The 27,083-nt window shown below is 39.5% G+C and overlaps 1 protein-coding gene across 7 annotated transcripts in view; it reads left to right on the forward strand.

Moving 5' to 3' along the window:
- Positions 1-1,639: 1,639 nt before the first annotated feature.
- Positions 1,640-27,083, forward strand: part of rbm5 (RNA binding motif protein 5) — a 41,121-nt gene continuing 15,677 nt past the window's right edge. For 2 of the 7 annotated variants that reach the window (XM_041190742.1, XM_041190741.1), the window contains exons 1-9: positions 1,683-1,923; positions 6,437-6,510; positions 8,989-9,175; positions 10,984-11,136; positions 13,488-13,560; positions 14,344-14,417; positions 18,510-18,596; positions 19,063-19,123; positions 23,359-23,424. In XM_041190742.1, coding sequence (XP_041046676.1) covers positions 6,494-6,510; positions 8,989-9,175; positions 10,984-11,136; positions 13,488-13,560; positions 14,344-14,417; positions 18,510-18,596; positions 19,063-19,123; positions 23,359-23,424 — 718 coding nt within the window. In that variant the 5' untranslated portion in view covers positions 1,683-1,923; positions 6,437-6,493. Of the gene's footprint in view, positions 1,924-6,436; positions 6,511-8,988; positions 9,176-10,983; positions 11,137-13,487; positions 13,561-14,343; positions 14,418-18,509; positions 18,597-19,062; positions 19,124-23,358; positions 23,425-27,083 lie in introns of all 7 variants that reach the window. The other 5 variants (XM_041190740.1, XM_041190739.1, XM_041190743.1 and 2 more) reach the window with 5 other exon arrangements.

A 27,083-nucleotide genomic window follows, 5' to 3' on the forward strand; every position in this document is an offset into this window, starting at 1 on the left:
TTGCAGTTGGTAGTGGAGGAAATGTAAAAGTGAGTTCTTGTAAAAGTTTACAATGCTTTTTAAAACCTTTTCCTCTATCACAGTAGCTCCTCCACAGAAACCCCAATGCCCCTCCCCACAGTTAAGCATCAGTTCCAGATAGTAGCACTAACTTTTATTTACTGCTTTTCCTTCATCTGTTATTAATTGCTTCTTTTATTTTTCTGGGAGATGTCTGATTCACTGCTGGAGGGATCAACCAGCTTTCCATCCAGAGCTGCACATCTGGTTTTGTGGTATGGGTAGGTGAGGAATTCGGTCAGGCTGCATGACAATTTTTGGCTATGGATCGAGCCATACAATAGCACAGCATCTAGAAACATAAGGGAATGTGGTCTTAGCCAGAGGAAATGAATTCATTGTGGCTGGTAAGACTGGAAAACTGATGTAAATGTGACAGTGGAGCACAAGAAAACTAAAGTGATGTAGCACTTTCCTGAAGCGTATGTGTCTATAACACAGAAAGAAAGAAAGACTTGTATTTATATAGTGCTTTTCACAACCACTGGATGTCTCAAGGCACTTCACAACCAATTAAGTACTTTTTTAATTGTAGTCTTTATTGTAATGTAGAAAACACCATGTGCTGCCAATCATCCAGGACAAAGCAACTCACTTGATTGGCATCACCAACACACACCGGGCAGCAGTGTGTACCATCTACAAGATGCACTGCAGGAATTCACCAAGGCTCCTTTGACAGCATCTTCCAAACCCACAACCACTGCCACCTAGAAGGACAAGGGCAGTAGCTAGATGGGAACACCACCAGCTGGAAGTTCCCCTCCAAGGCACTCACCACCCTGACTTGGGAATATATCGCCATTCCTTCACTGTCGTTGGGTCCCTTCCTGACAGCACTGTGGGTGTACCTATACCACATGGATTGCAGCTCACCACCTCCTTCTCAAGGACAACTAGGGATGGGTAACAAATGCTGGCCCAAGCCAGTGAAGCCCACCCCCCATAAATGAATAATAATAAAAAATACAGCCAATATACCCACAGCAAACTCCCTCAATTTGCGATGTGACAATGACCAGATAATATGTTTATTTGAGATGTTGATTGAAGGATCAATATTGGACAGGAAAACTCTGCTGCTCTTCTTTGAAATAGTGTATATGGGATCTTTTACATATCCCCAGAGCGGGCAGATGGTTTAACATACATGGCATGTGAAAGATGGCACTTCCGAGAGTGCAGCACTCCCAATCTGCACCGTGACCTTTGATTTCTGCGCTGAAGCCCTAGAGCAGGAATTGAACCCAGGACCTTATGACTTGAAATGGAGAGTGGAGACACAAGTACAGGGACACTTTAATATATTCATAGATTAAATATAATACAAAAGTAGTAAGTTCAAGAATAAAACAGCTTAGAAGAAAAAAAAAAATTTCGGGACAGTACAATAAAGAATAGTTCCTTGGGTTTGACTATGTTAAAAGGCGCTATATATAATTGTAGTCGCCGGTTGGTGCTGTTGCTTCCTGAGCCATTTTATTTTAAGGCGCGGGTGGTTGGTGGCGGTGGGGGGGGGGAGAGAAACTACAATTCCCAGAATGCAAAGGGATCGTGATTTTTAACCAATCAAGAGGGCGCATTGTGCCGCGGTGCATGTTGGGCTGTTCTGCTGCCTGGCGCCATCTTGTCTTGCCTATCTCTGTGTGGGTGTATGTAATGGCGGTTGGGGGCCGTTGATAGGAGGCGAGGCCAGACTTTAGCGGGATTGGGGCGCTAGATTTCTGCGGGTGCGGAACAAGAAAAGGCGACGGGGGCGGATTTTCAGGCCAACGGCAACGATTCCCCAAAGTGTCCGAACTCAGTGGGGAGTTGGGGAGGCTGAGGCTCGGAAAGTTTTATCAGCTCGAGCTGTATGTTTGGGTAAGGCCTGCAGGGAGGGAGGGAGGGGGGTGATGAGCTCTCTATGCGAGTTTGTTTTCCGTTAGCATTATTGTTTTTCATGCTGAAGGAGCCTAATATACCTGTAAATTTGTAGTGGGAAGCACCCACGCTCGTTTATTCGGCATTAGGATTCGCCGCGTTAGTTATCTAAAACAGTTTCAGATTAAGATTTTCATTTGTGTTTTCTGCCATCTTGTTTTGGATTAAAAAAAAACTTTTCTTCCCCTTTAGATTGATCATCTTTCAAAAATTTGCCTTTACGGCTGACTTGAGGTGTTTTAATTTGCTGCTTTTCTTTAACCGTCAATTTGGCTACAGTATTTTAAAAAAAAAAATAACCCAAGAGCATGATCAAGACAAAAACTGACATTGTCGTCGAGAGAGAAAGAAACATTGGAATAGGGGATCAAAGAAGTAGCTTTAGCACTACAAAAATGAGCGGGATTTAGGATTTCTGTTTAAACTGTTCATCATATCCTTGTTTTCAAATCCCTCCATAGCCTCACCCTGCTCTACCGGTGTAATCTTCAGCCCCGCAACCCTCTGAGAGATCTAGACGCCTCCATTTCTTGCCCTTTGAGCATTCCTGACTTTAATTGCTGCTATCATGCCTTCAGCTGCCAGGGCCCTAAACTCTGAAATTAAACTAGAAAACCTGGGAATATCCAACATGGCCCAGCAGCATCTGCAGAGAGTGAAACACTTCATTTTTCAGGTCAACAATCTTTCCTTAAGGCCTAGAATGCTTTCCCTAAACTTCTCTGCTTCTCTTTTCTCCTTAAGATTCTCCTTAAAGCTCTTTGAGCAAGCTTTTGGTCATCTGCCCCAATATCTCAACGTGCCTCAGCCTCAGATTTTGTTCAGTAACATGCCTTTGAAGCTACTTTGGATGCCTGACCAGGTTAAAGGCACAATTTTAATACAATTTGTTGTTGACGGGTGAAAGAACCTGAATTTATAACGTCTTTAATAGCCTCAGGGTACTCCAAAGTACTCTACAGCCAGGTTTAAAAAAATCTGAGTTACTATTGTAATATAGTAGAGGGCCGGGTTTTAGGAATGCAGAGTTTTCGGCGGGTTGTAAAGCTGGAGCAAGGTAGAGATAGAAAAGCAAGAAGCCATCTTGGGGTGGGGGGCGGGAGGTGATTTGAACTGGAGTATCAGATTTTAAAAATACAACCATTAGGGTTAGGGTCTGTGATCACAAGGACGATGGGTGAGCAGACTTTTGATCTAATGAGTTAGCATTGTATGAAAGTATAGTTTTGAAGTGCCATTGTAGTTTATTATCAATTGAATACTTTTGAAGTACTATTTTTTATGTATGTAATGGTAACAAACAGTTTGTGTAAAGTAAGGTCCCACGAGTAGCAAATGAAATTCAGTACAGTTGATCTTTTTTTTGAGGCTGTTGTTACTGGAGGAAAGTTAGCCGGAACCATGTAACTCCTCTTTGAAAAGTACCTTGGGACTTATTACGTTCACTTGAAATAGATTTGTTTAATGTGTCACCTGAACGATGGCACCTCTTAACAATGGTGCATATCATAGAGTGGTTACAGCACAGAAAAGCCGTTTTGCCCGCTGTGTCTGGAAGAGCAATTCAGTTAGTTCCAATCCCCTGTCTTTTCCCCCCGGCCCTCACAGTTCACAATACTTCCAAGTTTTATTTCATCTGCAAATTTTGAAATTGTGCCCTCCATACCCTAGTCTAGATCATTAATCTAGATTAAGAAAAGTGGTCTCAAACCACTTTTGCCCTGGGTATTACTGCAGTGAGAGTCAGGGTTAACCCAAGAACCTCCTCAAATGTCAATGTTACTGACTGAACCAATCTGACAGAAGGTTCATGATTCATGCTGAAGTATGGAGCTATTCAGAATGAGTGTTCACATTTCTGATTACAGTTTGGGTTAAGACAAAATCAATGTGCATTAGTGGGATGCTGGGAAGTAGAGTCCTAGTTTTTTTATATTTTTGATCATCTTTCATCACTGCGGTGGGTTGCCCCTCACTGCCTTGAAGGTTCATATGTTCTTTGTTTCCCTCTGATTGCCTTAATGCTTCTTTCCATGTGTTGCAAAGATTTGTCTCCCCCTATTGGAACATGAGATGGACAGGTTATACTACTAGGGAAGTTAGGTAGCATTAGGTATTTTGACCAGGAAAGGGTTAATAGATCCCAAGCAGCACACTGAGGGTGGATGCTAGGCACACAAAAGCAGAGAGGTGTTGCATGTGCTAGGTATCAAGATCAGGGCCCTTTATTGGACTACAGCAAACACACAATGGAAGATCGTTATCTCTTGTGAGGCAGAATAGAAGGTGCTTCTGAAGCATTAAGAATATTATGTTTCCTTGATATGAAGGCAAGTTAAACGGTATAGCCACAGCCACCCTAATAAGGGGGCCAGATGGTCAAAAACAGTTGATGTAGCAGGGGATGGGCTGGGTGGTGTAATAGTGTTGAAATTTAAGCAGTTTGAAGCCTTTTGTATGTGATACCTTTTTATAATTTGATCAGATTTAATGGGTTTGATAGTTTGTTGATCTGCAATAAAAGTATATAAAGAAAGATGTGTATGTGATTCTGAAGCTACTTAGCCCCTGCCTGCAATTATGCAAACTCTGTGCTGAAGAAAACTTCCCTGGAAAGAATTGTGAATGTGACTACTTCAACCTGTTCAGTCCAGTGTGCAAGTGAGATTACCTAAAAACATCATGCCCATCTATGGATCTTCTGTTAAAGTTAATACACCATGGTTCAGAAATAATGTCTAGATTGTCCTGGTTTCTGACTCAATACCCCACAAAGTACACTTATTTAATCATTGCGGGTCATTTAATCATTTAGGTGCACCTAAATTATTCTGTCATAACTTGTTCCAAGATGTCTTGACACATGGTATATGGGCCTTTGTGGAACTTTTAATCATCCACAACTTGTTCAGAAGGTTTAAAGTGGGAGATGTTTATAAACATTTTGGAAAAGGTTGAAATGCTAGGTTAAAAGCAATTTGGATCTATTATAATTACCCAAAGAATTATTTTGTTACATGCAGCTAAAGTTCATCATGTCTGCTTTGAGTCCTTTGAGATGAAAATTGTATTCTGGGCCAAACACCATTCTTGTTTAAGAAGCTATCGCATGTCTATTTGCAGTTTAGCCTTTACATTATTCCTTCACACCTCACTTTGTCTGAAAATATTTGGTAACAGAATAGACTGCCTATGATTTTTTACTATCTGTGAAGTCCTAATCTCTGGTTTGCAACCATACTTACCTACCAGGTGAGAAGTTGCATTTGCTGACAGTGTGGAAATCTTGTTTTCAAAACATAAATATTGATAAGCACCAAAGAATATATATTGCTATTCAAAGAGCATAGTAGATAGGAGTTCTTAAGTTGCACTGGTTAACATTTATCCCTCAGCCACTCACCTGCTTGTACACCTTGTTACTGTTTCTGGGACCTGTAGGTAAATTAACTGTTGCATTGCAACCGTGACTTATCAAAGATAATTTATCGTTAGTGAAACATTTCAGGGTGTACTACGGTCATGAAAGTCACATTGTAACTGCAGTTTATTTTCTTCATCTGTATGTTAAAGTTCCACAGAAACGTAAGCTGTTCACTTCTACCAGAAACAAGGTTTTTGGCTGTTGGGTGTGGCAGGTCTCCAGTTGATATCTTTCTTGTGGCATAGGCTAACCTGACCTGGAGGTTGTTTACCCAAATTGTGTACAATTTTTTGGATCAGATCTTTTATAAGATCTGTAAAAGTTTGTGATCATGAACTGATAGCACAGACAAAATCTATGTAGCTGCTTCATCAGCCTTTCCACATTGATGGTCACCTGTCTCATGAAAGGATTTGCTACTGGAACATCTTGTCTGAATTTGTGTTGAGCAGATTAAACCCTGAACTGTGGAATGGCAAGCAGGTTTGATGCACGAAAATTTGTATTTTAGTCTAGGAATGTCCAACATGTGGCCTGCAGGCATGATTTTAGCCTGCAAGCTCTCATTTCCTGGCTCTCAAAGCTTTAGAGAGGTTGTTTATTATTTGTATCCCTATGCCCATAAATTCCTTATGTTGGGCTTCAGCTGCTTGAATTTTCTGGGCCTGGAGGACTCGAAGGATTAGTCACTCTTGATAGATTTAGTCCCTTGAGGGTAGCCCTTTTCCATCAGTTGAGGATGTACGTTTACTCATCCTCTGCACACACATAATTGGATAACCTAGGGAAGCTTGATTCCTGGATGCTGCAGAAATACTGTTCCCTGGATTTGGGTGGCCAGTCTTCCCAGGGCCTAGAAATTTAAAGTGCAGTAGCTGTACAGAAAACACTGGAAGGCAAAATGAATTGCAGTAGCTTCCCAGAGTAAAAGGAGTTTATGGTTGTGTTATAAAGTAATAGTGTTTTTTATGTTCAGCTTACTTAAACTTTGTATGTCAATGCTGATTTGCTGTATTTTTTTTTAACCAGATTATAAACATAGGTCATCGTTTTGAAGTTGTTCTCACGAGTGAGTCCTTTTGAAGGATGGGTTCCAATAAGAGGTCAGTATCCTGAAACCACTTGTTCGTTTATGGGGGAAATGAAGCATTGCATTGAAAGTTGTTCTTGAGGTTTGGGGTTAAGCAATGTTTCATGGTTGGTGGGAATGAGCCTTGGAAGCATTTAACCTTGCCACTGGGCTTCAAATGGAGATGTGTTCCAACTCCCAGCACAAATTCTGCACCCTGAACTTGAATTTGGTTTTAAAAGTAACTGTTTTTTGTTAGTCGGATTAGGGCCTTCAGGCTTTGAGGTGCTTGTCATGGTATTGACACCATACAGCGGTTTGACAAGTAAAACTGAAGGTTGGAAGTCCAGGAGTCATATCTCAGGGCAGGGCAATGACCAAGTCATGAATACAGTTACAAGTTTAAATAATTTTTTATTGCAAGTTAATAGTCACATTGTGTGGCTTTGATGATTGTAACCAACAGTTAGCATGCTGTTTTGGATATAATATACATTTGCACTTTGTCTACAAATTATTTTGTCATCTTTCTCCATTATAGGCTCTTATATCCACATTTATGATGGATGTTTCCCATGCGAATGTATTTACATACTCCTGCAAGTGGTGGTAGTGTAGTGCTTTGGATTTTGTATCTTTCAGTTCCTTGGTCTGTACTCAAACTCCAAGCAATCCTGCTTCCCAAATTGCAGTAGGTTTATTTGTGAATGCATAAGTGGCATAATAAAAATTGAAAAAAGTTCAAAATAAAAACAAAACAGGGAAGTAAACTTTCAAGTGTCAAGGGCTTTAGGCCGATATCATAGATGCTCTAGTTATTCTGTAGTTTGAGGGTCAGTATTGTGGAATTTGGGTCCTAGTAGATCAGCATAAAAAGAGCAGGAACTCAGTAGATGTGTGACACCCTTGACTGTAAATACAGATGTGTTCCTGACCTCCTGGATGCGTTATTGGCTATAAAGCATAATACTTGACTCATAAGACAGTTGTGTTTACACCAGAGGTGTCTGGCGGTGTAAAGCCGTGCAGTCTCATTTATTCTGGTAAAGCTGATGATGTTTCTCAGTATGCTGTATGTTCCCATTCTGCTAATGAGGCAGCATGCATTGTGGCAATAGTTGGGAGCACAGACTTGTCTTGTACAGTGAGTCCATGGTGAGGACACCTGTATATCATTGAAAAATGGCAGTTGTGGCATCCCTTAGATTTCCTCAAGGTTTTTTGTTGCAATATGATGTCTTGTGTTAGGTGCCCATATATTTGGGAGCATTGGTTGCCATTTGCTGTTTTAGTACTTGTTACTTTCATGGTTTGATGTAATTGTACGTCATCTAGTTTTATGAAGAAAACTTTAACCACACAGATGCATAATATTTTCCCAACTGATTAACTTGGCTAATGCAAAGCTCGCAATACTGTGCAATAGCTTCCTCAGTTAAGCCTGCAAGTATATTTAGAAGGCTATTTGAGCTTGTGACCTTCAGAGTTTCCTTGGTACAGCGGTCTTTGTAGCTAAGTATTCAGTCTTGACTTTCTTCTGTGTGGACTGGCTTTGGATCATGTGTCGGTCATTTTGCATTCTGCAAGGTGTTGAGTTCTTGTGAAGCATTAGCACATTTAAGATGGGAGAATGATGACAATGTCTTCAACACACTGGGCTTAAGTCTCCACATTTTGTAATAGCTAGTGGCTGTCCTTTATTGGTTCTTTGTACATCACCAAACGAGATCAACTAGTCTTCAGGTCTGGATGTAACACCGCACAACTGATACAGCTGACATATATAGATCACGCTTAAGAAAAAGTACTTCGGTTTCAAGAAAGCAATACTTAGTACCATGCAGACTTGGAGCATATAACTAATTCAAGAGTAGAATAGTGCAGCTGTGCATTGTGTGCCTTGACTTAGTGTGCCCAGCACCATAGTATATATTTAAAACCATCACCTATTTATTAGTTAGAAAAGTTTATTCCCATCCTCTTCCAAAAGTATTAATTCTTGCTAGGGGTACAGTTCCAAGATTTGCCCTAGTGTTTCACTTAGGTGGTCATACTGTAAGTGTCATCCATAGAGCAATTGGATATTTTTCCCTGGGGGGCACTACACTCTGGTGTTTCTTTATGTGCAGTTCTAACCAGGATAACCAAATAATGACTAAAAATAACTAGATAGCGATCAGAAGCGGAGTTCTGGTTGTATCAAATTTTTATTCCCCTCTCTAACCTCCAGACCAAGAAGCCTGAGGCCAATTTTAGCACCCTTACTGGTAGCCTAGATCAACTAACTCAAGTGGTTGGGAAATGATCTTTTGACTTCTGGCTTGTATAGCTCAATTACCTTTAGACTTTACAAATTACATCAGCTAGTTGGGCTATGTGTACATGTTTTAAGTGTGCCATTTGCAGATTTACCTTTGATTTTTCCTGTGTCCAGTTTTCACTTGAGTTTGCAGTGGATTTCCATCATAAGCATGGATATGCTTTTATCTCATGGCTTTCTCTGTTTTTGCAGAGTAAGTAGAACTGAACGGAATGGCAGGTATGGATCTGATCAGATCAAGGACCGAGTTGAACTGAGAGAGCGGAGGGACCGGAGCTCAAGGGGCACTGATCGGGACTATGATCATAGAAGTTCTAGTGATGATCGTCGTAATCGTCGACATCAAGAACATCGTAACTCTGAGAACTCTGAAGTTGGTGTAAGTGAAAATTTATTGGAATTTGACATTTTGTGACTGATAGATCTGTTCTGAGTAAATTATGGTGAGGTCATTGTGCAGCATCTGTGGACAGAAGCAGTTAACTTTAAAGCTCATTGGCCATTGTTTTGCCTAGCCGCTTAGTTTATGTTCTTTATACCTTTCAGTTCTCATCCATGCAACTTGCTGCACCTCCTACCTTTTTCTGCTGACTTGAATATAGAAGTCTTCATGTAGGTCATTAATATAAATGGTGACTAGCTGAGGCTCCAATATTAATTTTTGGGGAAATACTACTAGATCCCTTCAATTAGCTATTCCTGATCTGTTCCCTATCTTCCAACCAATTACTAAATTGGTTGTCTGCACTTTCCCCTATCCATCATGCTAGTGACCTCTCAAAAAGTTAAACTAGATTAGTCAGGCATAACTAGCCCATCACAAATCCATGCTAGCTCTTTGTTTGACTCCTGCTTGTCTAAGTGCTTAGCCACAGGCTCTGAACAATAATCAGTCCTCATGACTAATGGTGAACTGACCCTTCAGTAATTACCTGGTAAGCAAAGCACACTACTTCTAAAGCAAAATACCATGGCTGCTGGTAAGACAGCATCTGTGGAGAACAAAACAAAGTTGATGTTTCATGTGAATGATTTTTCATCATAACTGGAAGGTATTGGAAATGAACAGCTTTTAACCTATTGCAGAATTAGGGAAAAGTAAGACAAGGGAAAGAACAAAAGGAAAGGATCTTGATTGGAGGGCAGAAGTGATTAAATGACAGAAGGAGTGATGGTGCGTGCAAGGCAAACGGGGTATTAATTTTCATCTGGTGCATATGACTGTGTTAAAAGTAAGACCCATTTAAAGAAACCAAATAAAGAATAATTAAAATCATTCATGCATCTGTCGACTACTGTGCTGCACACTGAGTCTGACTTTATTTTCTCCTCATGTCGTCCATTGTCCTAGTATCTACTCAATATCCAGAATTGAATAAATTCCAATGAATGTGGGTCTGTGATTTCATAACCTGATGAGCAATCAGTTGAGTGCTTCTCTACAGATGGGAAAGGAGAACTCAAGGTCCATTTTTGCCCTCTTCCCATAATTTGTTTTACAACATTAACAAGTGGCTTTAGTGTTAAAGTCTTAGTGATAAGCTTAACTCAACATATCCTTTAAATATGGGTGAATCTCATCTGTTTTCTGGATGACTCAGTTCAGCATTAAGTGGATCAGCCAGTTAGTGAAATAGGAGCATTATTTTACAGACATAAAGTTTGAATATGTAGGTTGCTTCGTTTATCTTGTTTTAAAAAAAATGTGATCTAATGATCATACACCTTCAGGGCCTTTGTTGCTCAAGGGGTGAGAAGTTTGTCCTCTGAAAAGTGTCCTTTTTGATCAGCCTCTGGGAGGTGAAGGATGATAATCCAGTAATCGCGTCCGCATCTGATTTTCTTAGCAGGAAGCTACATGGCTCCTCAACAGTGGCCAGATAGGGCTGATCAAATCCAAGTTTGCTTATGTGGCAGTGTGCACTTGAATTCCCAATATGTCTTCTCAGTTAAATAAAAACAGAAAATGCTGGAAATATTCAGCAGGTCAGGCAGCATCTGTGGACAGAGAAGTAGAGTTAACATTTCAGGTCAATTACATTTAAAAAAAAAATTCCAGCATCTACTATTTTTGCTTATGTATGCCTTGTCAGTTTCTCACTTGTCGAAATTTTTAAACCTTTGCTCTGAGGTTTCCTTTAATTCTGTTATGCTCATGTCCTCAGTTCAAATTTTCTTTCCTCTCAGAGACACCAGGAGAGAAGAAGCAGTGACAGGTCAGATGGTGGTTACCATTCGGATGGCGACTATAAGGATCCAGACCGGAATGACCTGAACAATGAAAAAGAAAGCAAAACTATTATGTTACGAGGACTTCCCTCATCTACGACAGAGGATGATGTAGGTTTTATTGGTAGTGATGATTCTCCTTGGAAACAAAAGGCGGCAAAAAGAATAGAAATTATAGCTGGGCAGCAGGTTGAAAGAATTAGAAGGAAGCAGAAGTGCTGTTGTAGCTTTTCTTTTCAACTGTGCTGCTCTAGTAAAAGATATTGCATGGCTTGTCATCATATTTTGTGTTTTCGCAGGCGTGGTAGCCTTTCTGATTATGTGTGAGCGGTGTTTGGAATGTATACTGAGGGAGGGAATATTCTGCTGCAGATGCTCAAAAGCAAGTGATTCCAGTCAACCCAAATACTGTCTTCATTCAAGGGCCAATTGCAAGCATTTTTGAACAGGCATCACCAATAAAGTGATCCCTGACTGTTTTCACCTCTTGCAGTTATATTACTTTTGTTAAACTCATTTCCTTACTGATACTAGAAAAAGCGATGTGCCTACATTGTTAGTTATTTAAAATAAGAAAAAGAAGCAATGTTGTCTATTTTCTCAAGAATTAAGAGCTGCGAATTTTCTGTTGTGTTGGAGGTCCTTGGTAACTTAACTATTTTTGGGATTCCATGTTGACTTCCTGAAAATGTGGATGCCTGGGGAAGTGGGAACTCTGTTCTGCAACCACAGATTCATTAGATAAAATTGGATCAAGAATGAAACATTTTAACTTGTGTCTGTAGTCCCTTGGAGTTCCAGTAGGTAGCACTGCTATATATATCTTTTCAAGTTAACACATGCTAATCAGCTGCCTTAGCCAACATTTATCCCTCAACCAATAACAACAGATAGACATTCTCATTGAGGTATATGGGAAGTACTTCATTGGCACTGAACTATTTTAGGGTGAGCTGTGGCCATTAAAGACAAATACAAATTTGTTCTTGAATAATACTGCAGCAGTTTGTAAATCATAGCATGTTGCAGCACAAATGTATGATCCATTGTTTAGTTATCTACTCAATATTTGAGTATTAGCACTGTAGGTTTGAGTTCCAAAGACTGGGAGCTAAAGACAGTATTGTTTTGGTGTGCAAACAATGTTATTTGGGTTCATAATTTTGTATGTGTTACAATCAGTTATGTTTTTGAGAACAATTTGGAGAAGTGGAATATTAATTGAGTGTTTTCTGATTGTGGCTAGTTTAAGAAAAAAATCAGTTGAAGGGTGGAGCTGCAGAAGGGAATTGGGGTGTTAGTAAACACAATCTAGCAAGGTCAGAAGAAGAAATAAAAATAAAAATACCTGGAAAAACTCAGCAGGTCTGGCAGCATCTGCGGAGAGGAACACAGTTAATGTTTTGATTCCATATGACTCTTCAACAAAACTAAGTAAAAATAGAAGAGAGGTGAAATATAAGCTGGTTTAAGGGGTGGGGGGACAAGTAGAGCTGGATAGAGGGCCAGTAATAGGTGGAGATAGCCAAAAGATGAAATAGGTAAAAGGACAAAGAGGTGTTGAAGATGGTGATATTATCTGAGGAATGTGCTAATTAAGGGTAGAAAGCAGGACAAGCAAGGTACAGATAGCCCTAGTGGGGGTGGGGTGGGGTGAAGGAATCGAAATAGGCTAAAAGGTGGAAATAAAAGAATGGATGGAAATACATTTAAAAATAATGGAAATAGGTGGGAAAAGAAAAATCTATATAAACTATTGGGGAAAAAAGTGGGGGGGGGTATCGGAGAGGGGGTGGGGATGGAGGAGAGAGTTCATTATCTAAAATTCCTGAACCCAATATTCAGTCCGGAAGGCTGTAAAGTGCCTAGTTGGAAGATGAGGTGCTGTTCCTCCAGTTTGCGTTGAGCTTCACTGGAGCAATGGAGCAGGCCAAGGATGGACATGTAGGCATGAGAGCAGGGTGGAGTGTTGAAATGGCAAGCAACAGGGAGGTCGGGATCATGCTTGCAGCCAGACCGAAGGTGTTCTAGGGTTGAAGTGGGTATTACTGCAGTCAGGAAAACATCAAATTGCCACTTTGTTTCATTGAAGTTTGCTGTAATTAAATGTGGCACAAGTGTTCAGCCAAGTCACAGTGGACAATTGTAATATCCATCTGCCTGAGTTTTTTGCTTTAAACAAAAGCATAAACATTTGTCTGTGCTTCAAAAAATAAAATTCCAACCCCACTTTTTACTTTCCTCCTGAGGTGCCTTTATTATGTTTATCATATGACTGATGTTGTGAGCCTATGGAACAACACGAGCAAAGGCTGTATCCCACTATTTCTGTGTATTAGAGCACTAGCAGTCTGTATCTCCTCCGTTAAATTCAGATAGAACTGTTAATGTTTCTAAGCAGTGTAGTTCATACATTTGATCCAACATCTGAGTTAGTTAACTAAGTACCATATCCTTTGTAGATTCGAACTGTTTTAGAGCCTTATGATGGAGTTCAGCCAAGAGATGTGCGACTAATGAGGAGCAAAATGTCAGGTGAGATTTCTGTTCCTACTCCAGGTTTCTCCCCTCCCTCCCCCAAAGCAAAAAAAAAGACATTTACCCAGAGGCTGAGAGTTCAGAATTAGAACGCAAGAATTTGCCATGGCTGAGGAACCTGAAAAGTAAAAGTAATAGAAAGTTGTAACTTCCATCTTATTTATGCAGTGACAATAGTAGTCACTGCATATCTTTCTCATTTGGTAAATTGCAAAGGCTTATAACGCAGGATTATTAAGAAGCCCCATTGTTTAAGGTCAGAAAAGTTGCATTGCCTTTCCCAAAATATCAGTTCCCATTTTTTTTCTTGGATTTTTATTTTTCTGCTTTTCTCTTTCCTTTACTTCAATATTGCACATTGGTCTCCACTGCACTCCCTTCATGCTATGCACAGGGGTGGTGGTGGTGGTAACAGCTGATATGACTTACAGAAAATGTAATGCCAATGAAAACTGGGTTGCAGGTGGGTACCACACAGAATTTGTTGTTTATAAGGTCAATTTGTCATGGTCTGCATGAAAGATGCCTTTTTCCTTGCAACTTTTTCCGTTCTTTTTGTAGAAGTATTGTTACTCCCAGACATTGACCTTTTGCACTGTTCAATTCCTTGCCATGGCAAAGAAAAGGAAAAAAATGAGATCACAGAGAAACACTGCTTCACAAAATTGTAAATGGAGACGCTTTGAAGCAGGAAGGTGACTTGAGAGATTCATCTGAGAATGGCTGCTTTAAAACCCATTGACTAACACAATCCCGTCTATATCTGAATGCTGTCTCTAGGTCAAAGCCGTGGTTTCGCCTTCGTGGAGTTTAATCACTTGCAGGACGCAACAAGATGGATGGAAGCCAATCAGGTTGCTTCATCACAAGTCTAGATTTCTTGGAGAAAAAAATAAAAAGGATCAAATTGTCTGTATTGAAAACTGATGTAATGAGACACGAGGGCTTTTTTCCAAAACAAGAGAATTAGTTTTTGTTTTTCTGTATAAATTGCAAGCTCCATAGCACTGATTGCAAGCCCAGTCCTTTTATAAATAAGTACAAACTGCAACTAGAGCAATAATTCAAGTTACATGGGGTGGCAAAGACAGTGGTGAAAATAAGGGGATAGGCCATAAACTAAACCTAAATTTATCATTTTCCTTTTGTGGATGCATACAAAGCTATTTTCTTCACACTGAAGAAACTGTTCGTTTAGTTTAGTATTACCTTTTTGGAATGACCTTAACATAAATATCCAGTCTAGCATTCAGTTAGCCTTCTAATAGCTGAGAAGAAGCCAATTTTTCCACAAGATAAGAGCAAAGGCAGAAATGTCAGATCATAAAACTTTTATTAGTACGTAGGTAAGTCGAATACTACAATGGCAGTGGGATGCACATGAGAGTAGCAACGAAAATTGCCCTTAACTTTAAAAATTGTTTCCCGTTCAAAAGATCAGAAAGTGAAGTGACTTCATCCTAGCCATCTGGTGCTTGAGGCCTACTTAATGAAAGGTATGCTGCAGCAGCATGGATTGACTTACCTTTCAACTTAATATAGTGTTCCTTGGTTGTTGGGCATGACTGATGATGTTTGCACACTATGAAGAACAGCTAGCATAAACCCATATCCTGATGTGAGGTGTTAGTACACTAATGTGGTAGGACACCTCCTAGCCAAACGGATCCTAGGACCTTCCTGGGAAAGCATAACAAAAGCCGAAGCAAAACAATTTTCCTTAAAGGGAAATATGCTACTTTGTATTTAGCTACTTCTAAATTTCTTTCTACGTTTTGTGCTTGTTATCAGATCTATGTATTTGTGCTTTATACAGAACAATGACAGTGTGTCAAAGGCATTTTTATTAAAATACAAGTTAATTTTTATGATACACTCAAGGTCACAAGCAGCCAAAAAAACATAAATATGAAGCAAGTTGCTGCTGAGCATTAGAAGGTCAGGATCAAGGTTTAGTAGTAAGTGATAAAAAATGAGTTATTTTAGACCCTTTTTTCACCAGTTTTTGCTCCTTTCAAAAATGCAAATTATACCATTGTTGGAGGCAGCTGAGTGATCTGCTCTCAGGTCTCACTCACCTGTTTTGAAATCGGCCACTATGATGTGTCTGAGATCAGTTTTGGATTGACTTGAAAATTTTCATTGCAACCGAGTTTGTATTTTATAACAAGTATCCTTATGAAACGGGATAGCAAACACTGTCCATTCACATCTATGACTTGGATTTAAATTTGGCCCTGCGTTTTTGGGTGAAAGACTCTTTTAACACCTGTAAGAATCTTGACGTGAGTGTGTTTTGGCAGTCTGGATCCTTTACTAAATGTTTGCAAGTTCACAGCACCAAATTTTCCATAATTTAGGAGCAGTTGAACGGTACAGAGATGGATGTTGTAAGAAGTGCAGTACAGGAGGAGATACTAAATTGGGATTAAGGCACATATGGGGATTGGTTTAGAGATAACCAATGTCTAACTGTGGCGCTGTGATGGGTGGGAGTTAAAATAATTCCTCTTGATGAGTAGTTAATAAAAATGCAATTGTTTCTTATGTTATGTCATAATATGCAATTTACACTGTGCCTGGAATGTTGTAACAGTGAGAGCTTTATTGAGCAGCTTGGACTATGGGTAGTCTGAAGACTGATTCCAGAGGGTTCCAAATGTGATAGCATACTGCTGTGTTTGCAATCTAGTCTTGCCTGGTGGGTTTGCTTTGTATCACTAGACTTTTGACAGCTGCTCTGTTCAGGTTGGGTGGTGTTCCTGAACTGGCTGCTGGCATTTAGCCAAGAAAAGGGATCAGCTTCTCTTGGTTCAAGCACCAAGTGTCACCTCAATGGAATATATTGATGAACTGTAAGTTTGAAGACATCTAGCCTGAAGTGCCATTGATAGGTGATACAGGAAGGCATCCAAGTTCTGGTTCAGTAGGGTGCTTGATATTTTGGATGTTTGCAGCATCTTTTGCCGGTTGGGTTTCACTATATGCATGCACAATTTTTTTACGCTATTCGTTTATCTCATTGAATTTCCCATAAAATTGAAGTTAGTCATTTCCACTCTTTTATATCAACTTATGTTATATATGGTGTGCAGGAGAACAGTACTGAAAGAGGTTTGACAATAAGCCCACTCCCTGTTCATTCATTTGGAGATGGAGAAGTGATCCTCACCCAAAGTTTGGAAATTACATCCTAGTGACAGTTTTTTGCTAGGGAACTGGGTTGATACAACTTAGACAGTTCATTAAGGTTATGACAGTCTCTGGTGAGAGAATGAATTGATCAGAGGTGAGAAGGCAGTGTGCTAACCCACTTTTCTTCAGAGTCTTTTTCCATATTTCTAAGTTTTTAATAAGAATTATCAGACCTTCCCTTGAAGTTTGAGCGCGTAGGAATATTGGGGATTGCCTCAGAAATTTTGTAGGTGGTGTAACTTCTCACATGTCTAATCTGAAAAATACTTTAAAAAGTCTATGGTTTTAAAAAGGACAAGTTTTACTAGAGCAGCTTGAGGCAGAGATTTGTTATGATGCCTTTAAAGTAAAATATTTACCCTTTAGAAACAGTCCTCAGATTGCCCATAACTCAAGCTGCTCAAAAAGCTCTCATTATTACAATGTACAATTTATACTATGCCTGAATTATGGTATGCTATGATGTAACATATTGAGCAATTGCATTTCTACTCCAAAATATAACCAGCTATCTTATACTTAAATTCTGATTCCTTATGAAAGTACTGTTGACTTGATGCCTTGACAGATTTCAGAATTTACAACTTGTTTTCATGTAATTTTATATTGAGATCCACTGTTTGGCCAGCAGGAAATGCGATTGAGTTTTGAAAATATATAGGCATGCAAGTTTGAATTGAAATTGGAGGGCATAGGATTTTTGATGGCATGAAATTTTATCAGCAATAGTGCTTTTTGCACTTGTCTTGCAGTGGTGAGCTAACTTGTGGATAAGCATCTTATCCACTTGGTTCCTGGATTATCTTGATAGGACTAGCTCAGCAGTAGCAGCTGATGAGTACATGCTGTTCCTGATTCTGATTAGATGACTTGAACAGATCCTGAAAGGGCATTGTAAACCAAGTCCACAGTTCACAACTTGTGTTTTAATATAAAATTTGTAAACCCTTTGCACATCTAATTTATAATAATTCTACGCTTGTGGTGTTTCTATCCAGTAACATCGGCTTTCAGTAGTAGCAACAAACTTTTACTAAATGTAGGGTTTGTTTTCCTTCTGTTGTACTGCCAAAAGCAAAACATGCAATCCAAATTTTGTTTTCCACAATGAATTCATAAGCTTGAAAGTACAGATGGATTTCCAAAAATAAGAGAGTGCATGTTGATTTCTAAGAAGATGCAGTAGAGATCGCTAGTAAGCAGGACAAAGTACCTGGGCCAGATCAAGGTAGCGACAGATACGTCGAGAGATTTTGCAGCACCTTCACAATGCTACTTGAACTTTGTTCAACTTGTGCAATGGGTCAGAAAGTCTCCATTAGATGATGCAGCAGATTCTGCTAAGGTTAGCACTTGATATGCTTTAAAAGGAAAAGGATAGCTTTCATTTTGTTAAGGCAAAGCATGACTTAAAATAAATCTCTCCATAATTTTAAAACATAATTTTAATTTTTTTCTGCAAGCATTAACACAATAGAGCGTGTTTCACTCCAGATCGCTTATGATAATGCTCTTCTTACTGGACCTTTTGTGACTTGGCCTGCTTCCATCTTATTGAAGACTAATAAGGATGGGCTAAGTGTAGGTAACCTAGTCCCCTGAGCTCCCTTTCCCAATACGTACATAAATGCATAAATGTACATTCACACGCTAATTTGGGAGAAATAACTCCCTTTCTACACGTGCACTGCCATGGGAATATTGATACTTTTGTCTTGAAACAGTACTAAGTGATCATTCATTTTTTACAGAAATATCTGACTATACAAGGGAAGTATGTCACCATGCACTACAGCAATCCACGACCAAAGGCTTATGAGGATTGGCTTTGTGGCAAGGTATTTTGATTACCAAGAGTGGCTCTATATGTTATTGTGCTGGGGATCTATTTGAATGCCTTTTTAAAATAATATATTATAAGATGCCATGATTCTTTTGGAGGGTGGGTAATGTTACGTCTACAGGATTACCTTTTGAACAATTAGTTATTAAATATACAATTTTTAGTGAATTAAATTTCCATGTGTTAAATACTGCCATTTTACTGCATTAGAACCAAAAATACTTTGTCTAACCTCAATAAATATTTTCATAGCTATTTGTAAAGAGAAAATATGAAGTAGTTGTTAATTCATAGCACCTTAAAAATATAAATTATCATTATAAAATATTTACTGCATGTTTCATCTTGCATATTGGAGTGTGATTTTATACTTTCTATATTAGTTTAAAATTATAGACTGTTGAATTTCATGTATAAATCAGTTTCTGATGTTTGTAAATTTTGTAAACTTACAAATACAGTGCGGCATATATAACTTCAAGAGGCGAGAAAAATGTTTCAAATGTGGGGCTTCGAAATCTGGTAAGTAGCTATGAACTGATGCACTGAGCTTCAGTATTTATCCAGAATTGGCAGTACACTGAATCGGATTGTGCCATCTGCATGGTTCACTGCCAAGTTCTAGTTTTAATTCCATTTAAAGGACCTCAACATTGAATTGGAGTTATCTAAAGAAACCTTCATTGTGGTACAGGAGTCTTTCTTTAATCACCTCTTCATTATTTGTATTTTATTCCTTTGTTTGAGAGAGCACATATCCAGGAAGCTATAGACCAGTCAGCTTAACATCAGTAGTAGGAAAAATAATGAAATCCCTACAAAATGAGAAAATAGAAAAAACATTTAGAAACCAAAAATACAATAACAAATAATCTGTGGATTTCTAAAGGGCAAGTCTTGCTTGACTAATCTCATTGAATTCTGTGAAGATGTAACAGGGATAGATAAGGAAAATGTAATAGATGTGATATATTTAGATTTCCAAAAGGATAAGACATTAGAGAAATGAATAAAGCCAGAGCTTGCAAAATTAGGGGACCAAGTGGTAGAATATAGAATAGACCTGACTGACATAACAGAAAGGTACAGTAAAGGGCAGCTATTTAGAGTGGATTATTGCTGGGACCACTTCACAATTGATATCAATGATTATGCTTTGGAATCAAAAACGCATCTCAAATTTGAACTGCACTAAATTTAAGGGATAGTCAACATCCAGGAGGACTGCAACAAACAAGAGGCCATAATGAACTTACGGAATGTGCACACAATTGGCAAATGAACTCTAATGCACATAATTGTGAAATCTTACATTTTGGTAAGATAAATTAGATGACATATTACTTAGAAAATGAGAATCTAAAAGGGGTAGATGAGTGCGAGTACTAATCATTGGAGGTTGCGACACAGATCACCATGGCCATAACTAAAGCAAACCAAGTAGTAGAGTTTATTACTGGAGGGATAGAATTGAAAAGTAGAGAAATTATACTCTACCTGAATCAAACCTTGGTTAGAGTATAATTGAAGTACTTTCTACAGTTCAGGCTGCCATGTTAGAAATGTGATGTAGAGGCACTGGAGAGGATGCAAAAAAGATTTTCAAGGATTATACCAGAACTGAGAAGTGGTTATAACTATCAGGAAAGGATGAGTGGGCTGTGTGCCTCGTTTTCTCTTGGAAAACAGGCTTTGGAGTGACCCAATAGAGGCCTTTTAAAATTTCAAAAGGTTTTGGTAAGAGTAGTCAGTGTGTTTCCATTTGTGGGGAAGTGCAAAACTAGAGGCCATCAATATAAGATAGTCACTGAGAAATGCAATATGGAATTCAGAAGAAACTCCTTTACCCAGAGAGTGTTGAGAATATGGAAGTTGTTACCACGGGGAGCAGTTGAGGAGATCAGATGCATTTCAGGGGGAGCTAGCGATGCATATGACGCAAAAGGGAAAAGAGGTTATGCTGACAGATGAGGAAGGATGCGAGGAGACTCAAGTGAAGCATATGAACATACAAATTAAGAGCAGGAGCAGGCCACTCAGCCTCAAACCTGCTCTGCCATTTATTAGGATCATGACTGATAACCCTTTGGTTATCAAAAATCTATCTAACTCTGCCTTAAAAATATTCAAAAGACTCTGCTCTCACTGCCTTTTGAGGAAGAGTTCCAAAGACTGGCCACTCACTGAGAGAAAAAAATTCTCCTCAACTCTGTCTTAAATGGGCGACCCCTTATTTTTAAACAGTGGCCCCTAGTTCTAGATTCTCCTATGAGGGAACTTCCTCTCCAAATCCACCTTGTCAAGACCTGATGTTTCAATCAAGTTTAAATGCTGCTTTAGCTGGACGGCTTGTTTCTGTGTTGCATGTAGTTCTATTTATCCCTTGGTGACATGAACCAGCTTTCCACATATGTGGCGGTAACACCAACTAATTTCTGGATGAGTTGAATTTCCTTTTGCTCAATTTTAAAACCAAAGCCATTCCTTATGGTTGCTCCCAGAATCTTTGTTTCTGACTGTAACTTCTTCCACCCCACTGGATTTCCACATCTGATCCATTGTCGAGACCGCTTCTTTAGCTTAAATATTGAATGTTTGTACCTGTACATTATCTCCACTGTTGCTGAAGCTCTAATCAGCATCCTCAGTATTTTAGATTTAATGCTCTCCTCATTGATCCTCTTCTCCCCACCTCACTGCTTCAGTTAGTTTTATAAGGAGCTAGAGATAGTTTAAGTAAGTTGTGTATGCTAGGACTATACTATAGCTTAAAAGCTAAAACTGAAAGCTTACGTTTAATTTATGTTTTATTTGTGGGTTAAAAGGATGAAACCTGGGTCTAGTTTCATTTAGAGTTTTTCTCTGGGAGAATGTTGTCTGCATTTTGTTTGTATACCTGCATTTTATTGAGGCTTTACAACCCTTGAAGTGGTTTAGGGAAGTTAAAACAAAGTAGGGAACATTGGGCTGTTGTCTTGCAACAGGGGGCCCACAGAGAAACAGAAAAGCAGTTTGAGTTCAGTTGGTAGCATCATTCCACAAAAATTGCCAGAGCAGGCAGGAAGGGAGCTGCAGGGAGCAGGCCCCAACAAAGTCCCAGAAACCAAGAAGTGAGAGGAAAAAAGTGCCAGGAAGGTAGTTAAGTCAAGGAACAAGAATGGAAATCAGGAGCAGGTCCTATTCAGTGGAAGTGAAGGCAAGGAGCAGAGGGAAAGGCTCTGAATTAAAGAGAGAAAGCTACAGAAGCAGACTCAAGGCAAAGTGGGCTTGCGAGAAGCCAGAAGGATGGAGGAGACAACCAAAGGTTGGTGACTCCTTATGATGGGCATGTGAAGCAGTGGTGTTCTGTTGACATGGCTGAGTATCAGAGAGAGAGCATGGAAGGTGAGCTTGAATGTGCCCATCCAGGGGAGAGGAACATTGGAAGGAGAGTTCAAAGCCCTGGAGGTGGACCCTTGTGGATAGTGTCCAAGAGAGAGTGTTGTTTGGGAGAAGATTCCAAAGTGAGTGTGGAGATTGGTGACCCTTGTGTGAAAGGAGCAGTTCAGTGAGACTGGTTGGCTCACGGTGTAACTAGTGTCTGGGGGAAGTTGTTGAGAGATCCATAGCATCTGTTTGGGGTGGCACCTGTCACTTGGTTTCAGAGTGTGGTGTGCCTGACCACAGGTCGCCTATTGGTTCTCATGGATTTTGTACTTACTGTGACCATTAGAATATAAGATAAGTTCCAATTATGAATTTTTTTTTATATCTGTCAAGGTATAGTTGTGGGTAAAGGTGTTTTATAATATAGTTCACCTTGTTTAATAAATGATTTATTCTTTCAAAAGTGCATCAACTGACTCCTGTGACTCTATTCAGTAGCTGCCCTCCATGTTTCTAAACAAAAAATAAAAGTTAGGATTTATTAACTGGGGTTCCACCCTGGGATCTGATTTGTCCTGTTGTAACATCGGCTGGGATCATAAAATTAGAACTAGGATGCAAAATGTTAAGATCAATCCATGAGCTCATTTCATTCTGGCTGAGCAATATTTATTAACTAATTATTCCACATTTTTTAAAAACAAACTAACTTTGATAGCTGAATGTGAGCAGAATGACTTTGCATATGTGTCACCTGAGTTCTGATCTTATGCCCCTTTACTTTGTAAACTCCAGGAAAAATCTGCTTGGAAACCTCCCTCCAGTTGATGTGGGGATGGGGGGTGACTGCAGCCAACACTGGTTTAGTTCAGTGGCCGCCTCATTGTGAAGTATTTTCTGTTGTGTCAAGGTAACTTTAATATTAAACCTTAATGGAGGGTTGCATTTGACGCTGTAGAGTTGCTCATCTAATATTAATGGTGGGCACTGCTGACTAGAAATTGAAGGAGATACTTACCTTAGCATGGGTGCAGTGAAGGTTGATGATTAATTCCTAGGTTGAGAGGGATGCCCTATGAGGAGGGATTGAGTAGAATGGGCCTATGTTCTCTGGAATTTAGAAATATGAGAGGTGATCCCATTGAAACATACAGGATTATATGAGTACTTAATGGGGTAGATGCTGAGAGGCTGTTTCTCTGGCTGGAGAGTCTAGAGCTATGGAGCGTAGCCTCAGGATAAAGGGTCAGCTACTTAGGACTGAGGTGGAGAAATTTCTTCACTTAAAGGATTGTTGCATAAAACAGACAGTACATTTTGTACTGTTGCTTAATTTCCAGTAAACAGCTCATTTTATGATGAAACTTAGTATCTGTTTTTCTTTTACTCAGAGTCTGAACAGGATCAGCACCCTGCGTCAGTTGAAGTTCAGCAGTCACTTGATTACTACAGTGATAGTAAGTTAAAAATGGCTTTCTGAGCATTTCCTGCCTGTTTATTTGCTATGATCTTTTCAAAAAATTTCTGTTGCACGACATTATATTTTTTTGATGTATGTATTTTTATGATGTATGTTAGCTGCAGAATTTCTTGGTAACCATTGCAATTTAGTTTTTCAATAACTTTCCAGAATTAAATCATATACTACTTAAATCGTGATTTTCCACTGACAAAGTTAAACCTTAGAACGATATTTAGACACTTGTAAATCTTAGAGATTTGTTCCTTCCTTCCATGATTACAGCCTGTATTCATTCCACTTATTCATTATCCATCTTGCAGTGCAAGATGTTGCAGTGCACTCTGTTTAGGATGAGTTGTAATGGTGGGAAGACCAAAGCCACTGACTTAGAAATTCATGGGCACAGCAACCATTTCTGTTGTGCAAAATAAGTGTCTAATGTGACAGGTGCCTTACTTATTCACTAGGATCAGGCCACTCTGTCGGCATTCGGGACATGAGTATGTAAAACAATGAATAAAATATTTAATAACTAACTTTGTAGGATGTTTTGTGATATTGGTCTTCCTCAGTGCTTGACTCATCATGTAATTTAAACTTAGTCGGCAAGTCATGGCAGCAACTATGGAAGGGGCCATTAACCCATTTCTGCATGTGAATGGAGTGCAGACGTGATGTGAACAAACGAATTAGGAGCACTCGGCCCTTCTAGCCTTCTCCGCCATTTGATAACATCATGGCTGACCTGATTGTAAGCGTAACTCCATATTCTTGCTGAACCCCAATAACCTTTCATCCCCTTGCTTATCAAGAATCTATCAGCCTCTGCCTTAAAAGAGACTCTGCTTCCACAGCCTTTTGAGGAATAGAGTTCCAAAGTCCCTTACCCCTCTCAGAAAAAAATTCTCCTCATCTTTGTCCTAAATGGGCGATCCTTTATTGTTAAACAGTGGGCCATAAGTACTAGATTCTCCCACAAGAAGAAACACCCTCTTCACATAGATCCTGTCAAGACCCCTCAGAATCTTACGTTTCAATCAAATCACCTCTTACTCTTCTAAACTCCAGCAGATACAAGTCTAGCCTGTCCAACCTTTCCTCATAAGACAACCCGCCAAATCCAGGTATTAGTTTAATAAACCTTCTCTGAGTTGTTCCCTGCACATTTACATCTATCCTTAAATGAGGAGACTAGTAATGTACACATTACTCCAGGTGAGGTCTCACTAATGCACTGTATAAATGAAACATAACCTTCCTACTTTTGTATTCAATTCCCCTTGCAATAAATTATAACATTCTATTAGCTTTCTTAATTACTTGCTGTATCTGTATACTAGCATTTTGTGATTCATGTTCTGGGACCCCTAGATCCCTCTGCATCTCAGATCGACAGTCTCTCACCATTTAGATAATGTTTTTTTTACCCTTCCAAAATGGACAATTTCATACTTTCCCACGTAATATTTAATTTGCCTGGCCTTTGCCCATTCACTTAACCTCTGTAGCCTCCTTGTGTCCTCTTGACATCTTACTATCCTACCTATCTTTGTGCCATCAGCAAATTTAGCAACCATACCTTTGGTCCCTTCATCCAAGTCATTGTTAGTAAAAAGTTGAGGCCCCAGCACTGATCCCTGTGGCACACCACTTGTTACATCTACCCAACCAGAAAAAGACCCATTTATGCCTATCTTCGGTTTCCTGTTAGCTAGTCAATCTACTATCCGTGCCAGTATGTTACTTCATACACCATGGGCTTTTATTTTTCGCAATAACCTTTGATATGGCACCTTATCAAATGCTTTCTGGAAATCTAAATATAGTACATCCACCAGCTCCCCTTTACCCATGTGTTGCTACTTGGAGAGCTCCAATCACTTGGTTAAACATGATTTTTCCCTTTCGCAAAACCATGTTGACTGTGCCTGATTACCCAGAATTTTTCCAGAGATTATAACCTTTGATATTCTGCTTAATTTAGTGCCTAGCTCCTCATACTCTCTATGCAGAACCTCTTCCCTACTTCTGCCTAAGACGTTGGTACCTACATGGACCACTACAGCTGGATCCTCTCCCACTGCAAGTTCCTCTCCAGCCCTGAGCAGAAGTCCTGAGCCCTGGCACTAGGCAGGCAGCATAGCCGTCTGAACTCTCGCTCTTTGCTGCAAAGAACACTGTCGATCCCCCTCACCATACTGTCCCCTCCTACCACTACATTCCCCTTTCTCCCCCCCCACCCCAAACCTCCCTCCATCCCTACTTGAATGGCTGCTTCTTCTACCAAGGTGCCATGGTCAGTTTGTTCATCCTTCCTGCAGCCTCCACATTCATCCAAACAAGCTGAGAGAATCTCAAACCTATTGCAAAGGCTGAGGCTCCTGCCCTCTGAGCCCCCTTATCTGCCTCACTTGGAGTCACACCCTTCTGTTCCTGACCACTGACCAAATCAGAAGACCCTATCCTAAGTTGTGTGATTGCCCCTTGGTACAAAGCATGCAGCTAACTTTTCCCCTCTCTGATGTGTCACAGTGTCTGCAGCTCAGTGACGCTGAGCCAAAGCTCTTCGAGCTGCAAACGCTTACTGCAGACCTGTTTATGTTTGATCATACTGCCATCCTTAATGTGTTTTAATTAATTACCTAAATAAGTGAATAATATAATTTCCTTTTTTATATATTTTATTAACTTTACCACCAGTTTGTATACTTATTTAGACCATAGGTCTGGAACAGACCATAACCGCCTACCAGATACTCGCCAAACAGCTAGTTTGTGCATGATCCTTTTAAATGATTTTGTGTGGTCTCTCAGGAGCGGTAACTTAACAGAGCTGACTTGTGAATGGCCTGCATGGGAACTTTCTGGTTGCTGTGCAACTTAAAGGGAACATTGGTGCACAGCACACCTAATTATATCCTACATTGTTTTTGAAGCAAGTTGAATTACTATATTTACTTTCATTTCACATCCTGCATAAGAACTAACTTCACATCAAGGAAACGCTGAGTTGAATTTGCAGTTTGGAAATGGGACAGGATGTACCTGTCACATTAAGTACTGTATCTGCCATGTATCACAAGGGAATGGGATTGCAATATGGCAATACAGAGCTGAGCAAGTGTTGCAAAATTTAAAAGAAAATCAATGAACAAGTGCTTTATTTCATATTTTTGGATTTGTGAAATTGAAATTTTTCAGTTATGGCAATGGGATACTTTTCCACTACAGCACGTATTGTCAAATACATTCTGGCTTGATATTGAGTAAAACCCAATCGGCCAAATCCCTTACAACTCTAGAAGAGCACATTATGTTGCCTCAATATATATCTTCCTCTTGTGACATCAGGTTTTTTTGTTCTGTTTTCATTCAAATTGAGTATCCCCATTATGCAATTTGTTGAAACAGCTGAAACATGATTTTATTTAGTGGAGTGGCCACTTTTTATTTTATTTGGTTGGACAGAGGCAGATAGGATGAGATATTTTTCTTGGTCATTTTCTCTAGAGCCCTTTACTCTTGAATATGTTTGATTCCTTGGTCCTGTGACAGTGAGTTTGTTAGATGCAAGTAGATCCGATTAATTTATCTGATGAATATTGACAGGTTATTTTGGAACAATTTCAAACTGTCCATACTTCACAGGCACTC

This window comes from Carcharodon carcharias, chromosome 7, assembly GCF_017639515.1.
Source record: "Carcharodon carcharias isolate sCarCar2 chromosome 7, sCarCar2.pri, whole genome shotgun sequence".
Classification (NCBI taxonomy): domain Eukaryota; kingdom Metazoa; phylum Chordata; class Chondrichthyes; order Lamniformes; family Lamnidae; genus Carcharodon; species Carcharodon carcharias.